General features: G+C 30.8%; 2 protein-coding genes across 2 annotated transcripts; both read right to left on the reverse strand.

The window, feature by feature from the left end:
- Positions 1-487: 487 nt before the first annotated feature.
- LOTGIDRAFT_162441 (hypothetical protein) lies at positions 488-3,649 on the reverse strand (the record flags this gene model as incomplete). The annotated part of the gene is made up of 8 exons (XM_009058429.1): positions 488-814; positions 983-1,101; positions 1,389-1,475; positions 1,701-2,161; positions 2,347-2,456; positions 2,638-2,682; positions 3,004-3,164; positions 3,595-3,649. 8 exons carry the CDS (start codon positions 3,647-3,649, stop codon positions 488-490), a joined length of 1,365 nt encoding a protein of 454 aa, XP_009056677.1.
- A 652-nt stretch (positions 3,650-4,301) lies between these two features.
- On the reverse strand, positions 4,302-16,295 carry LOTGIDRAFT_233005 (hypothetical protein). Its single transcript, XM_009058430.1, has 26 exons — positions 16,285-16,295; positions 14,766-14,970; positions 13,681-13,804; positions 13,441-13,521; positions 13,112-13,201; positions 12,669-12,790; positions 12,274-12,383; positions 12,059-12,094; positions 11,773-11,861; positions 11,155-11,237; positions 10,710-10,772; positions 10,380-10,451; positions 10,113-10,169; positions 9,770-9,842; positions 9,499-9,608; positions 9,202-9,282; positions 8,926-8,971; positions 8,387-8,525; positions 8,095-8,184; positions 7,691-7,817; positions 7,353-7,502; positions 7,091-7,165; positions 6,762-6,905; positions 6,233-6,370; positions 4,696-4,769; positions 4,302-4,586 (listed from the first exon to the last, which is right to left on the reverse strand). The coding sequence occupies exons 2-26, from the start codon at positions 14,958-14,960 to the stop codon at positions 4,484-4,486; spliced, it is 2,472 nt and encodes an 823-aa protein (XP_009056678.1). The 5' UTR covers positions 14,961-14,970; positions 16,285-16,295; the 3' UTR covers positions 4,302-4,483.
- Positions 16,296-16,404: the final 109 nt, after the last annotated feature.

A 16,404-nucleotide genomic window follows, 5' to 3' on the forward strand; every position in this document is an offset into this window, starting at 1 on the left:
AACTTGTTTGTTACAGAACTAAATGTTTTGTTGCTTTTTATGGAGGTTGCTCAGTGGACGTATCAAAATCTTATTTCAAGCCATTAGTGACCTATACAAGCAAATGGCTTACATTCAAGTTGCCCATATACATGTATGCCCTCCAAACTTCTGGCCCCCATCACACCCGACTGCGACCATTTGCGGTTTTGCTACGACTAAAACTGTACTTGGTCGCCGGCAAACGTAAAGGAGAGTGCCCTTTTACATGAAATAAAAATTGATACAGTCGGTATTGTCTTGCGACCATATGAAATTGTACGTTCAGAGGTGAGTATGTGCCTGGTCACTTTAGTTACTCGTATATTACTGTCCGTGCACACAGCAAGTTTGAAAGTGTGATGCGAAACGTTTACCAAGTTTCACAAACAAAAATCTGAACAATCCAAATACAATCAATGATATTTTAATGAAAATGATCAAAATGGACAAAATTAATACTAACATGTTAGCTCAGCAATGCTAAGGTTGTCAAGAGAAAAAGCGCCAAGAATAAGATGAACAATAGCCGATCCACAACACGAGCTATTTCCATCCATTCTGAACTATGGCCTTTGTTTTCATTTTGAGTTTGGTATTTCCCGATCAGTACACGAACGGATTTCGGAATATCTTTCGCGTCATGATCACCTTCTTTCAAAGCGGTGACATCCGAGTCGGTTTCAGCAAATTCATTCTCTGTGTGTTTCATTGCAGTGAACGCCGAGTGGTGATCTCCGGGTACAGATGTATCCATACACAACCATCGCCTTAACCCACATCTTCCCAGAAATATCTACAAAAAAAATCAATCATCAGATTTGATTTAAAAAGCAGAGGTCGACTCTAAATACATTTCCGAAGAAGTAATCTTAAATAATATCAACGACGCAAGATCTCATTTGAGTTGGAACCCGAAAATCCATTTGGGCGACATATTAAACAATAATACGAGTATAATTACCTGGCTGAACCAAACCGGTACATGTTTTCTACAAGCTTCTTGTCTTGTTATACAGGTGATAATCGCTGACATGATAATACTGAACGATGTCAATACCATAGTCACGGAATAGTATATAGCTGGAAAATAATTTTGTAAACGTTGCCGAAATTGTAACTCTGTTGACTATAGTATGTTGCACTTGACACAATACCTTTGTGAGCGTATATTGGTTACATTTACCTTGCCTGTGCTTGAGACGTTTTTTTTGGGGTTAGAAAGGGTCAATGTCAGTATTTCCAGATATTACCTCCTAGTGATAAACGAGTAAACTTACAAACATTTTGATTCCTATTTGAACCTTTTGGACCAGTTGCGAGTATCGTAAAGCCTCTGTCAAAGAAATTCGGACTTTAAGAAAACTTACCTATGTTTGGCACAGTAGCCATCTTAGCTCCAATAACATCAACCAACGTCTTCATAGATAAACACATAGTCACCATTATAAGACCACCTGAAATTTATTCATTACCACAGCGTCAATCTTTAGCCAGTGGAAACGGTCAACGCAATGCAGAATGTTTATAATCACAGGGGAAATAACTGGTTATCAAAACCGTTCATATAATTTACAATAATTGCAGAATTAATTTTGTACTATTGTTCTGATTACTTTAAAGGCACGTTTACGTGGTAAATGACAATTATTGAAATATATATAAGCATGAGGGTAACAAACCTAATGTGATTTTGGCAGTTGAATCGGTTGGTAGTAAGAAAACAACAGGAACAAGTAAAGCAAGGATAACTGCTGGTCCCAGTATAATACATTTATAAAAGCTAGACTTTCTAGAGAGTTCAACAGTAACAGCAATAACTTCAAGTGGTTCTGGGTGCATAACAGTTACAATCTGGCTATCCAAGTCTTTTTTAGATACAGACCACTGTGAATTTTTACTTAAAAGTGCACCTTCGTTAATGACGATTTCACCATCCCGTTTGAAAAATTTAAGTTGTATTTGTTGCTGGTTGTAAACATTTGCGGCAAGTTCTAAATGGCAAACGTGGCTATCAAATGGAAAATTAGCCATATTCAACGGACAATAACTTCGTATTTTAGCATGTGACGACCAATAAACGCTTCCATCGTAATGAATAGTAACATACTCATTACCAAAATGTTGAAAGGAACCATATTGTCTGAAAAGGAAGATTAATGATATATGAACTAAAAATATTTATATTATGAATCCATGTCATTATGATAACAAGATTCTGATAACCAAAAAATGGACAGAAACAACACTCGAACGTTCGGTTCTCTATCCCATCTATGTGTAGTATGTAAGTGAACACCGGTGTAATTTAATTGATCTTATACTTACGAATGAACAAGTTTTAGTTCTGGTCGCCAAATTTTCGAAGCTGGTATGGTAAAAGAATGTAACCCGTCGTAGTCGGAAGTATTCCAAGATAGTCTTGGATCATCCCAACCCTGAAATATAAACGATATTGTGAATTGAAAACTCCCTTTTATAATCCCTAAATTCCAGTTAAAGATAATTTCTATTATGAAAATGTCATTCAAATGTGGTTTAAAGACTTAGTGATCAATCCTAATGTACAGTGTAATGAGAAAATTTCAAGGGAGGAAATAAAAGAAGAAATCCCCTTACGATAGATAAAGCAACTGAGGACTTCATTTCTTCCTTATCTTCATCCTACAAACAAATAGATAAAAAAAAATAACAGAGTAATCACACCTGGCTTTACTTAATCCAAAATCCATAATACCAGACAGGCCTTGCCTTTGCGAGAATCAAAATGCAGTTACAAAAAGAGCTAAGATCGACATTGGTGTCGTTAATATATGTACTTGTATGTGTCCAGACCACAACTCTATTCGTCATACTTTCGCGAGACCAACCAAGTCTAAACCCGTATTCAGGATACGATGATGTACTTGCTCCAAAATCGAGTTCATCGTCGAATCCAATTGCGAAGGTTGACTAATAAATGTTTTATAAAAAAAGTAATCTTACCAAACCATGTATACTAGTTACAGAAACATCAACAGACACAATAACGGTATCATTAATAGCTGAGGCGGGCCTTAACTCTTTTATATAATGATCCAAGATATGATGGTATAAGTGAGATTCATGATCTAGGTGCAGCATTACATCTTCAGAATGAGGATGACCTGGACATAGACATACAGTTTTAATCAAAATACTGACTTAAATGAGTCTAAATCTGAATATATCATATACAACTCCCGTTTTGAAACAAGACGCACTATGACGTATTATTGAACGATTCAGACATCTTCAGCTCCAGTCCTCATTTGTCAATTTCTTTATCATGTCCACTGTCGAGTTAGGTCTGAAATAGGTCTCAAACTGTTAAGACCTTTGAATTGATCAATAAGTACATGTGAATAAGAAGTACTATATGAAAAAGGCATAAGAGTATTATGCGTTTGCTTTATTCCGATCAATCATGTTAACATAATTTCGATAAACTGAAGGACAAGTCAGGGCTATCAATCTTGACCATGGATCAACTTGTCCTTAAATTACTAGAACTAAGATGTTAGTACAGATAGAAATAAGAATGAATGTTGTCCTTACCATTACCAAGATCAACTCCGTAGACGAATAAGATTAGTAAAATACCACGAATCATCTCATTAAAACAATAGATTTTAAATATATTTTTCAATTAGCAGATTTAACAACTAGCGTGTGCACAGCGTCACTGATTCACAGGAAGTAAAAATTTCAAATTCGAAGGCCAAATATCAACAAGGTTGTTTACTAAAAGCGTACAGTAAACAAATATTGTACACAGAAAACGTCACGATCTCAAGGCAACTATTTACAAACCAGGGAAAAAAACAATAGACTATATTTTGTGAATGAACTTTTTTTGTCATCGTCGCTTGGTTCAAGATATAAAAGTCTGTTAATTAGAGGGAATCTAATACTTCAGGTATTAATCGGCTCATTGCAGAACCTGACACAGTTCTAAATACCTTTATACACTTTATAAACCCTATACAAATACAATACTATCAGTCGTTAACTCGAAAAGTTAGGGTTCCATATCAGTAAATCCTTTATGAAAATGAAAACAGATCACAAAAACAAGAATTATTGTTGGGCCAGGTTTTGAGAATTTGTGCATCTTCCCAAATATAAAGAGTAACTTTATAATCCATTCTAATTTTCAATCAAACGTCTGTGGGTCTTGCAGTTCCACTAAAACTGCAATTTATGACATGGCTATATCAAAGTCTTTTTGATAGTGCATCATAAATGTTTAAATAGGCAACTATCAATTGTATATTCTTTATTGATAAATAACAAGTATTTTACATAATTCAACATATATGCAGGTATCTTTCATTATATTCACTATTTATATTTGAAAGATAAGTTATAGGGCAAATACTTTGGCAAATAATATAACATAATATGATGAATTCCAATGGATATGATATATATGAACGGAATAATTTCATTCTTTATTGTAAATAGGTAATACAACTTCATTCAAAAATTGCTCAACATCATCTTTTTCAAAATCTAATTCACAAAACTTCTTCACTATCTTCCTACACCTAAAACATATTAAGCAGATTACTATAAAATTGGCCTATACTATAGTAACTGTAAAAAAAAACAAAAACAATTACTTTTATTAACATCATGATAATGCATTATGCTTACTTTTTGAATTTCACGGCAGTACTTTCAGAATCAAGTCTTTGAATTGGTTGCTTCTTCCTTATCAGTTCTGATACCTAAATAAAATAGTAAAGATACTTTAACTGCAAATTCAATTCATAGCAATGACAATAACTAATGGTATTAATGGTAGAATTCATAGCAATGACAATAACTAATGGTATTAATGGTAGAATTCATAGCAATGACAATAACTAATGGTATTAATGGTAGAATTCATAGCAATGACAATAACTAATGGTAGAATTCATAGCAATGACAATAACTAATGGTATTAATGGTAGAATTCATAGCAATGACAATAACTAATGGTATTAATGGTAGAATTCATAGCAATGACAATAGCTAATGGTAGAATTCATAGCAATGACAATAACTAATGGTATTAATGGTAGAATTCATAGCAATGACAATAGCTAATGGTAGAATTCATAGCAATGACAATAACTAATGGTATTAATGGTAGAATTCATAGCAATGACAATAGCTAATGGTATTAATGGTAGAATTCATAGCAATGACAATAGCTAATGGTAGAATTCATAGCAATGACAATAACTAATGGTATTAATGGTAGAATTCATAGCAATGACAATAACTAATGGTATTAATGGTAGAATTCGTAGCAATGACAATAACTAATGGTATTAATGGTAGTATCTATAGTAATGACAATAGCTAATGGTATTAATGGTAGAATTCATAGCAATGACAATAACTAATGGTAGAATTCATAGCAATGACAATAACTAATGGTATTAATGGTAGAATTCATAGCAATGACAATAACTAATGGTATTAATGGTAGAATTCATAGCAATGACAATAACTAATGGTATTAATGGTAGAATTCGTAGCAATGACAATAACTAATGGTATTAATGGGAGAATTCATAGCAATGACAATAACTAATGGTATTAATGGGAGAATTCATAGCAATGGCAATAGCTAATGGTAATATCTACAGTAATGGCAATAGCTAATGGTGGCATTCATAGCTAATGGTAGTATCTACAGTAATGGCAATAGCTAATGGTAGTATCTATAGTAATGGTAATAACTAATGGTAGTATCTATAGTAATGGCAATAGCTAATGGTAGTATTTTCATAGCAATGATAATAGCTAATGGTAGTATTTTCATAGCAATGACAATAGCTAATGGTAGTATTTTCATAACAATGACAATAGCTAATGATAGTATTTTCATAGCAATGATAATAGCTAGTGGTAGTATTTTCATAGCAATGATAATAGCTAGTGGTAGTATTTTCATAGCAATGATAATAGCTAGTGGTAGTATTTTCATAGCAATGATAATAGCTAGTGGTAGTATTTTCATAGCAATGACAATAGCTAATGGTAGTATTTTTATGCCTAATGCACATTTTCAACCTGAAAAGATCAAAAGTTATGCTTCAAAATAATCTTTTTCTTATAAAGAAAGTATAGAGTGAACAAAGATGTAGTATTTAAATTGGTACTTAGTCAGAAACATCTATTAGGGTCAAAATCTCACCTCTATGCCACGTTTCACAAGTGCTTCTGGAAGACCAACTTTACTAGCAACATGACTAGCATAACTAGAACTTGTAGTACCATTTACTACTTGATACAAAAATACCAAATCTTCACCATTATGTAGTGTGTCTAACGTCTACAGAATAAATAGAAATTGTTGGTCAGATATAATATGTATACCAAGTTTCAAATAATATATAACAGCAATGAGTAATAGCATGTAAGAGCAATAGTAATAAAGTGATACACAATACCAATCTTAGTCCCAATGTTTTTATCCAAAAAAATTCTCACAAACCACTTAATATCACAGGTGTTTCAGCAACAATGAGCTATATACGGGTAGAAAATATTTATTGTCCAAAGTGCTAAAAATCTTTCACAAAATTCTTGTTTGGATTGCCTTGAGTGACTATATTTATTATATTTAAACTCTGATGACGCAAGAAAAATTCATCAAATTCAAACTAAAACCTTTTAGCTAAATTGCCTTAAGCCATCAAGTTAACTAATCCAAAGCAATGTACCAGAAATTTAAGCTGAGGTGATTTAGGAAGGAGCTGTTCATGTACAATACTGTGAAAATGAGTTGAAACCATAACATGTGGACAAGCATTCTGCATAGCCAACCAATATCTTAATGTTGCACACAATAAAGATAACCCATCAATCTGAAATTAATTAAATTAATCCAAAGTTAAACTAAAATCGGAGCCAAATATTGATTTTTTTTTATAAAAAACAGCTCCATTCACAATGTCTAGTTTAAACTTTGCTTGTGTTCAGATGTATAAATATTGTTTCTCTATCCTAGACTAATGCTAATTTAGCTTCAGATATACATTTTATTACTTACTGTTTGAGTTCCTTTTCCAAATTCATCCACTAAAATCAAAGATCGACTCATTGCACTGTTTAAAGCCTCTGACATCTACAATGGACAAAACAGATTTGGAAGCAAAATATGTGAAAGGATTTGACTACCCCCTTTTTAAAAAAAATATGTAAGATAATGTGACATATATTCCTTTCAACAAACAAAACACGTCTTCTAAATTTACATATCAGGAATTTCTTTACAATTTCAACAATATTTGCAGAAATTCCAATCAGTTTACCTGAGTTATATCCAACATAAAAGTTGAAAGACCAACAGAAACACTCTCCAATGATTTTATTCTAGTAAAAATTCTATCAACGGTACCAATAGTAGCTTTTTCTGCTGGAACAAAACTACCAATATGTGCCATATATACTATTAGTGCTATCTGAAATTACACAAATGAATGGTGTTTAAGCTTTCAGCTTCTTAAGCTAAGCTTCTGTACAAAGACACTTGAAATGCATAAATAATTAGGAAAAGCAAACAAATATTATGATATCTGCAACAATCCAAAAGTTTTTTCACTATCTTTTTTTCTGTGTTTTATCAAGAATAATAATTTTAATAATATACCTGTTTTAAATAAACACTTTTTCCACAAGCATTAGGTCCAGTTAATATTTTAATTCTGCCATCAGTATTGTTGCTACAATAATCATTAGGTACAAATGGACTGCAACATAACTCTTGAATTGGATGTCTGAAATTTACAATTATTCTTGATAAGGTACAATTGGATATATTTGATATGGTATGAGCAGAAGTCTGAAATTTAGAATTAGACATAATTAGTGTTTATTGTGTCTTAAATTTACCACAAAAAATATTGATAAGGCAAATAATAAGATCTAAAATTTACAACAAAAGCTTTAATTGATTTGCACAAATCTTCAAAACTGCTGTAGAATACTGAATTATTTTTTAACTTTATATTATCTGCCTCTTATTAAAAAAAACTCCATGGATAAAGTATTCACCTGCCACCTTCAACATCTATAATATTATCTTCTACCATTTCAGGTTTTATATACCCAAATTCTCTAGCACAAGTTGATAAAGACATTAAACTATAAAAAAAACAAATAAGATATAAAACAATCTCAATCAAATTGCTAAATTTCGATATTCTAAATTACTAAGAGATAAAGATTCATATTTCATTAATATCTGCATATAAGGTGAAGTTAGTAAAGAATGTTTTCAATAAAAAAAAAACATGGTTTGCCATTTTCGGGTTCAACCTTGGGCTTAAAATTTGCAAAAACTTACCAATCAAGCTCAGCAGTGTATTCCATAACATCATTTAATACTTTAGAATGTTCTAATATTGTGTTCTGTAATCTGTGCATTATGTTAGTTTCATGGTCTATTATTTCACATTGTGTATCACCTAATAATGTATCCAATTCTACAAAAGAAAATTGTTCTTGATAAACACATTGACTAAATATAAACTGAAAATCATAAAGTTTTCTACCTGATATGAATAGAATCTGTGATTACTGAAGATCATTAGAAAAAGAACTTACGATCTTACATTATTTTAAAAAAAATAATGAACAAAAATGAAGGAAAAATAATATATATAACATTTTCAGTGTTAAAAATCCAATTCAATAATTCAATCTATTTCATAGCTATCATTTTGAAAAAATTCCTCCACAAAATAAGCAGGAAATTAAACAAGTGTGAACTTAATCTGAAACAATCCAAATCAACTGAACAAAAACATCGAACATCAGAATATCAATTCAAGAATAAAAATTCAAATTGAAACACAATAATTTGATATTTTGATTAAATTATACCTCTTGTTCTAGGGCTTTTATAATGTAACATATTATTAGACATAAACTGGAATGTATCAAAATAAGAGATGATGGACATATATAGTAAAACATTTACTAAATAGTCATTCCAAGTCATAGATCTTAGTATTTACTTAGGAAAGTGGCAAACAGTGACAAAATATGTAAGAAATCATATATGTAACAGTCACAAAGATCGATATTTTCAAAGAGCTTTTCTATCTATCGAGTTAACTGATCAGTAAATGTTTATACATTAAAAACCACAACAATCACCTTGAAATCCAGACCTGGAATTTCATAGTCTTCTTCATTGACCATAGCATCAGTTTTAGGTATGGCTAGTAAATAACATAGCTACAAAAAATAACACAGAATAAAGACAATATATAGAAAATAAAACATAATTCAAACTATCTTTACTTCATAACTGCGCAAACATTTGGCATTGACAAAGGTCATATAAATTATGGTTACGAAAAACTTTTTTTATCATAACTCAACAGACCAATTTTTTGACCCAGTATATTCCAGTACAAATTACCTTGAAAGTTGGTGCTAATTTAAACTTACATGAGGCAGATATATAACACTACATTCAGTGATATTATTTCCTAATTTATTCAATTCTTCACGAGCAACTTTAGTCATAAAATCTGGTAAACCATTGTAAGTACGTTTTTCTGTGAACAAAATTAAGATGAAGTATTGCATGGAAATTTAGAAAACATCATATTAAAACCTTCAATTTTGAGCTATTTTTGTATCTATTCAATCAAGAAGAGTATATCAGCATCATAAATGATAAGAAAGTATAGGATTAACATCAAATAATTGTACCTACTTTCATCTAACTCAGCATCAACATTAGGTTTGACTACAAATCTACTTTGAGTTACTGATTCATCAAAATCTATCTAAAATGAAATAGATTGGGACCAAATGATTTACTGAAAAATGATTACATCATCCATATTCCCTCAAATAGTTCTTAATATATATATGGGAGTATTTTTAATTTTATTCCAATAAGATTAATTTCTTCCATTTTATCTGTTTTAGATTTTAGGGATGAAAGTCCTAATTGTGTAGCAGATCCATTAGAGTTCACTCCATCCTAAATTCAACCATAGTTATGGAGTCAAGATGTAGTAAAATAATTCTATTTGTATGTATATAATACTTACTATTTTACTTATTAATGTAGCAATTCTATGTAAATCATCTGAAAAACTTGTAGCAACCTAGAAATTCATTTACAATGTTTTAAATAATCTTAAAGCTAATTTTGCCATGAATCACATTAAAAAGAATGAAATTTTGTTGGAAGTTCTGAAATCTCATTAGATTCTGAAGAATAATACTAGAAGAAAACATCTTCAAATATACACAGACGTGATGAGGATTCTCTCCTCTATAAATAAGACATAGTGGATATAAATTTGCATTTTTACCTTTTTAAAAATAGCTATATTTGCAGCTTGAGAACGACAGATATCACCAATATAAATAGCATGATAAACAGTCTAAAGTAATAATATAAATAAAATAACATAAAAGGATAAATCTTTCAAACTATACAGTATTTTTCCATATTACATTTTCTGAGAAAATTGAAATGTAATGTTACAGTCATTGTTTCATAACCAGAAATGAAGTGTTTGATCATAAAGGCTAATTATAAATGTCCTTTGATATTTGACATAATTCTGATTTCCTAAGTTCTCCTTGTAAATGAACTTTTGGGTAGCACATGAAGATATTCACCAAACCTGTATATTTACCTTATACATCACTTGCCAATCAGCTATACTAGCTTGTGCTAGGACCATCTTCGATAATATTCTCTACAAATACAATATATATTACACATTATTAAAATAATGGCATACAGTATTGTAGTTCCAGAAATTACAGAAAGGTTTGCTTCAAAGGTTTGTTTCAAACAAAATTTAGATTGGCATAGTGAGATACTTGGTGATTGTGAATTTGAATATAAAAGTCCTTGATGACCTTGAATAAGTTATCTTTCCTCATAATTCCTGTTGACCCAGCTGCAAATGGTTAAAGATAATCTGGAAAGGATCAATGACAAGATATTTGGCCAAGTACCAGCAGGCAGATCGAATCCTCACGAACCTTAGTTGTCATCCTTGAAAATAATAGTTGTTTTTTTAAAGTACAATAGTTTATTTTAAACAAGCTAAGTAAATAAAAATGATTACTTACAGGAATATTTCTGATGTGTTTCATACAGTCTTGTAAAGTTGATAAAACTTCAATATTACGTGGTAAACTAAAGAATGAAACAGCTTCATGTAATAAACCATATTTATAAAATATAATACATAATAAACCATAATTATATAATATAATACATAATAAACCATAATTTTATAATACAATACATAATAAACCACAATTATATAATACAATACATAATAAACCATAATTATAAAATAATACATAATAAACCACAATTATATCATATAATTTATAATAAACCATAATTATAAAATACAATACTTAATAAACCATAAATATATAATATAATACATAATAAACCATGATCATATAATACATTATAAACCATAATAATATAATATATTTTATAATCAACCATAACTATATAATATATTACATAATAAACAATAACTATATAATATAAAATATAATAAACCATAATTAAAATTATATAACACATAATAAAAAATAATTATATAATACAATACATAATAAATTATAATTATTTAATATAATAATAAACCATAATTATATAATAAAAGTTAGCTTAGTTTTCATGAACTCTATTTAGGAAGACAGGATCAAATTTAAACGAATACTTACCAAACAGACTAAGTCCTTCTTTACCACTATAAGCTGTACCTGATTTATATACAGACGGATGACATTCTTTATGAAATATCAGCAAGGCACTAAAAATACATTAAATTTGTTAAAAACTGTGCATGAAAAACCTTACTACAAATACAGTAGAATATTGGAAAAAAGAGAGAAAAATTGACATAAGCTTACAGCTTTGTAGTATGTCTTACAGATATTCAAAATTGTTTCATAATTTGGCTTATCAATGGAGATAACAAGGAAAATAACAACTAAAAATCTGACTTACTTGTATGCACTATCATCTAATATCATCTGATCTTCTCTGAAACAAACCAATGACTAAATTCAGTTTAGTTAATTGAAAATAATTTGTATGTTATAGAAACTAAGACAAAGATTTTGGTTAATTTTACACAACGATCACAAAAATTACTGATTTGTTTTTTTTTAACATTCTATACAACTCTAAAGCAAGAACTCTCCAACTTTAATTATACTTACAATGAAAAGTTCTTAAAACCTAGAACTGGAACTCTAACATCATGACTCTCTAATTCTACTCCAATTCTCTTCTTTTCCAGAAACTTCAACAGACCACCAGTTGCTTTTACCTTCAAGTCAAAAGTCAGAGTTTTTAAACAGATAGCCATACATAGCAGGTAAATCTGGTAAAGATTGCCATTCTACCAGAGGGTATATTATATTAAGTCTTTTTTGTCCTTGCCTGAAGTAGCTACCAGGTATCCAATGTGCACAAAAATAAATAGAAAATATCAACCCTGAGAAGTGAATTCAACAAATCCCAATTTTATCATTTTTTGTCCTTTCCTCTAGCGGTTATGTGGCTTCTCCAGTGACAATGAGCAATTCAGTCCTGATTTAGTTAAAGCACTTACCATTGAAACATTATCAAATGATATTAATGAAGACATATAAAGAATCCTTTCTGTATCTGTATAGTGTTTGGGCATAGCTGGTAAATCTATTGATAATATTCTTCTTTTACAAATCTCTAAAGCTAAAAATATAAAATAGAGGTTTGTCTTAGATTCAAGATAGACTAGCAATGCAGCAAGAGCAACATAGACCAGCTCTCAGGGTTGGCAAAAAGTCAGCCTTAAACGTATGTGCCTGAGCTTCTCCTAACATGCCATAAAAGATAAAAACCTTGCCCTAAAGTTACCAACTCTGCAACTCATGGTTCTTTTCCTATTTAAAGACCCAGAATTCACTGGGTTGAAAATTGGAAAGTTGAATCTTGACAGACTATATTATGACACTGTAACATTGGAAAACTCTGATATAAAAACACCAATTGATAGATAATGTTCATACTTACAGAAATCAATACTAGGCATATACTGTAAAATTGATGATGTGTCAGAGGCTGGATTAGAATCAGTTCTTTTACCGCAATACACTTCTTCCACTTTACAAGAAAAAAAGCGTAATCAAGAAATTAGAACACAACTAAGCTACTCATGGCTACAATAACTTTAAGTACAATAAAAAGAAAGGGAGCAAAAAAGGTAGTCTATTTCCACATTTTGAAAGTTGTTTGCATCAAATTACAAAAAAACAAAATAAGTTGGCAAACTAGAGAAACACTTCGATCTTTTCAGAACATGATATATCAATTCTTACAAATTAAGATCTTTACTCACTGACCTGTTTTCTTTAATGCTTTCAATAATCTATCATCCTGTTTGGAACTCAATATAATTTCTGCTGGCTCAATTTGCTTTATGGCTGTAATTTAATTTAAGTGAACATAATAAGGGACATTACTCTCGGTAGACTATTATTTTCAATATATAAGCTTTTATGTAAAATCTGAGGTAAAGATTTTCCTATTAACTTAACTTGACTATCATTTCAAAATCATTAAAAAGCAAAAAAAGGTTAAACCTCTTTTCAAATAACTAAAATCATCTGTCTCCATTGTATCTAACATAACATGTATCTGTAAGGTATCCACATCATAGTAGGCTAAACCCAGCTTTCCACCATACCATACCACACTCAAATACAACTGTGAATGGATGAATAAATGGATGAATGAATGAACAAATGAATGGATGAATGAACTCATTGTATCTTTTTTGATACAGTGATACCCTGCTGAAGTGTTCAGTTAAAAGAAATGAAAAAAAAAGTTTTGCTTCACCGTACCGTATTTGGAAAATCTATACCCAACTAAACCCTTTCTTTTGTGAAAATTAACTGTATTGGAATGAAATAGATGGTAGATCATATCCAAATACGTCCACTTGGTTGACGTTGGCATGTGGTTGATTAAAATATTACACTTTCATCAGGTATTATGAAATGTGTACGAAAAATATATTAAAACAGCTATAGCACTTGCAATATTTTTTGACGTGTTCTAAATTTTGACAGTATACTGCATACATTTTATTTCTTACAAAATTTATGTAAGTTATTTTAGCAGGTGTTTGAGCTTGTTTCTAGCTTTCAAAAAAAACAAAAAAAACTCAATGAAATAGTTTAGAATCAATATAGATTTACTATTAACAATTTTCAATATAAATTTCATCAGAAATAATGATAAATCTACTTAGTCAGGAAGATCAAAGTCAACACCACTTCCTTTCTAACTACATTGTGTCCTGTTGATAAAGATTTAAACATCTTATGAGATATAAGTCAATTTCCCCCAAATTTTTTATTGAAAGAAAATGTGCGATTGAAATTAGATATAACATGCACAATGTAGGTTACTGGGTTAGTAGGCAATATCATTTAAGGTACATTAGGGTTTTGACATGCTAATTAAAGTCAAAACAACCCTACTTATTATTCAAACTATATCACCTACCAGATGCTTATTCAGTGTGATTCAGACTAAAATGAAATTGTATAAAGCTACTTAGACTGAAATGGATAGGTCCAAAATAGCAAAAAAAATCATGATCTGGAAAAGGGGGATGGTGTGTGGGGGGCATGATAAAAATTAAGAGAAGAAACCATGCCTGTTCAGTTTCCGAGTCAGTGGAGCCTTCTATAACATTCCTTATACTTGTTATATCATCTGGTCTAATGATATCTTCAATTGTGTTTGAGGAAGTGGTGGTAGGTGTTCTGCTTTTTGGTCTACTGATATTATTTGACCTAATACTTGTGGATGATGATGAACCATCAGATTGACAACTTGAATGATTGTACATGCTTTTAGTTCTGAAATTGATAGGTATTGTAATTAAAAATGAAGTCAAATGTTTGGAAATGACTTAATTGATTGCTCAGTTCTTCTGCAAGAACTATCCACTAGCTTTCATCAACCCTTATAGACAGTGGAATAGATTAGGCTTAGTTGGATTGTCTGCTAGACTTGTTAGAATCTCCTACAAGGATAAGAGAGGCCATACAAAATCCTAGTTTGAAACTTGAAGTTAATGCTCCATTGTCATGTATAGTATGGCCATTTCCAATCCATATATATTGTCTCTCCTTAAATCTTTTAATTTTTTTGGTTATTTATGGTGTAACTGCACTAAATTTTCTTCTAAGTGGTATTGTAAAGCACAACTAACCAAGTCTACTTAGGAGAAATGCAAGTTTCAAACAAACGAAAATGGAAACAATAAAAAAACAAATGAGAATGCATTTTGTGGGATGTTTTCCAGTCTTAGACTTTGAGTTTACAACACTAAGTAGGCTACTGTGATAAGATAACATAATTATGACAGTCATGAGTTGCCTACTACAAACTGCATCTAATACCGGTTTCTTAACTTCATTAGACTCTTTTCTTGTATCACTTGTATCAAGTTTGAAATGCAATGATTTGATTGAATTGTAGCCTAAACTACCGTACTTAGTACAACTAATCATACTAAGACCTCCAGCTCCACAGAAAGTCTGTAAACCATAACATAATGAATATGGCACAGTCTTATGTCGAGTTTCTGGTTGGCTGTAGTACAATCCAATCAAATTGCTGCATTCTGCTATACAAGAAAAGAACCTAATGAAGTCAAGGTATTAGACACAGTTCGTATTAGCTTGGCATTGTGAATACGGAGACCTTTTTATGTATAACTTTAATATAATACTTAGACTAGGCTATATCTACAGTACATCTACATCTACTGTCAAATTAGACTAGCTAGTTATGCCTACTAGTACTACTAGATTTAGGCCTTAGGCCTACTAGGTCCATGCCTAATCGTTTGAAAATAATCGCGTATGCTGCCTTGAAATATATAAATACTGTCTCATGTGTTGGAGATAAAATAAGTCAATGTTTACATGGAATCTCCACGTTGTCAGTCAGATGAGTCATGCTTCTAAAAATAGCTTGTTTTTGGACTAGTCCATCGCACGACAAATTGGGAAACCCCTTTCATTACTAGCATACGACAAGTTTCATTCCATAAACTTTCTGTGATTACACATTGTACAAAGATTGAAGAAAGGCACTGCATGCGAATAATTTATCTATTCGTATCAAGTTTCGTCGTTAAAATTACAATAACCTAATCAAACAACCTTCGTTTTACTTGAACAAAAAGCAAACCAGATTTACAACTGATATTGATTTAGGGATTTCCCTTTTTCCAAATATGGTAGTGTTACTACGTAAACAAGGCTCGACTGTCCAGTCTCTAA

This window comes from Lottia gigantea, assembly GCF_000327385.1.
Source record: "Lottia gigantea unplaced genomic scaffold LOTGIsca_34, whole genome shotgun sequence".
Taxonomy (NCBI): Eukaryota; Metazoa; Mollusca; class Gastropoda; family Lottiidae; genus Lottia; species Lottia gigantea.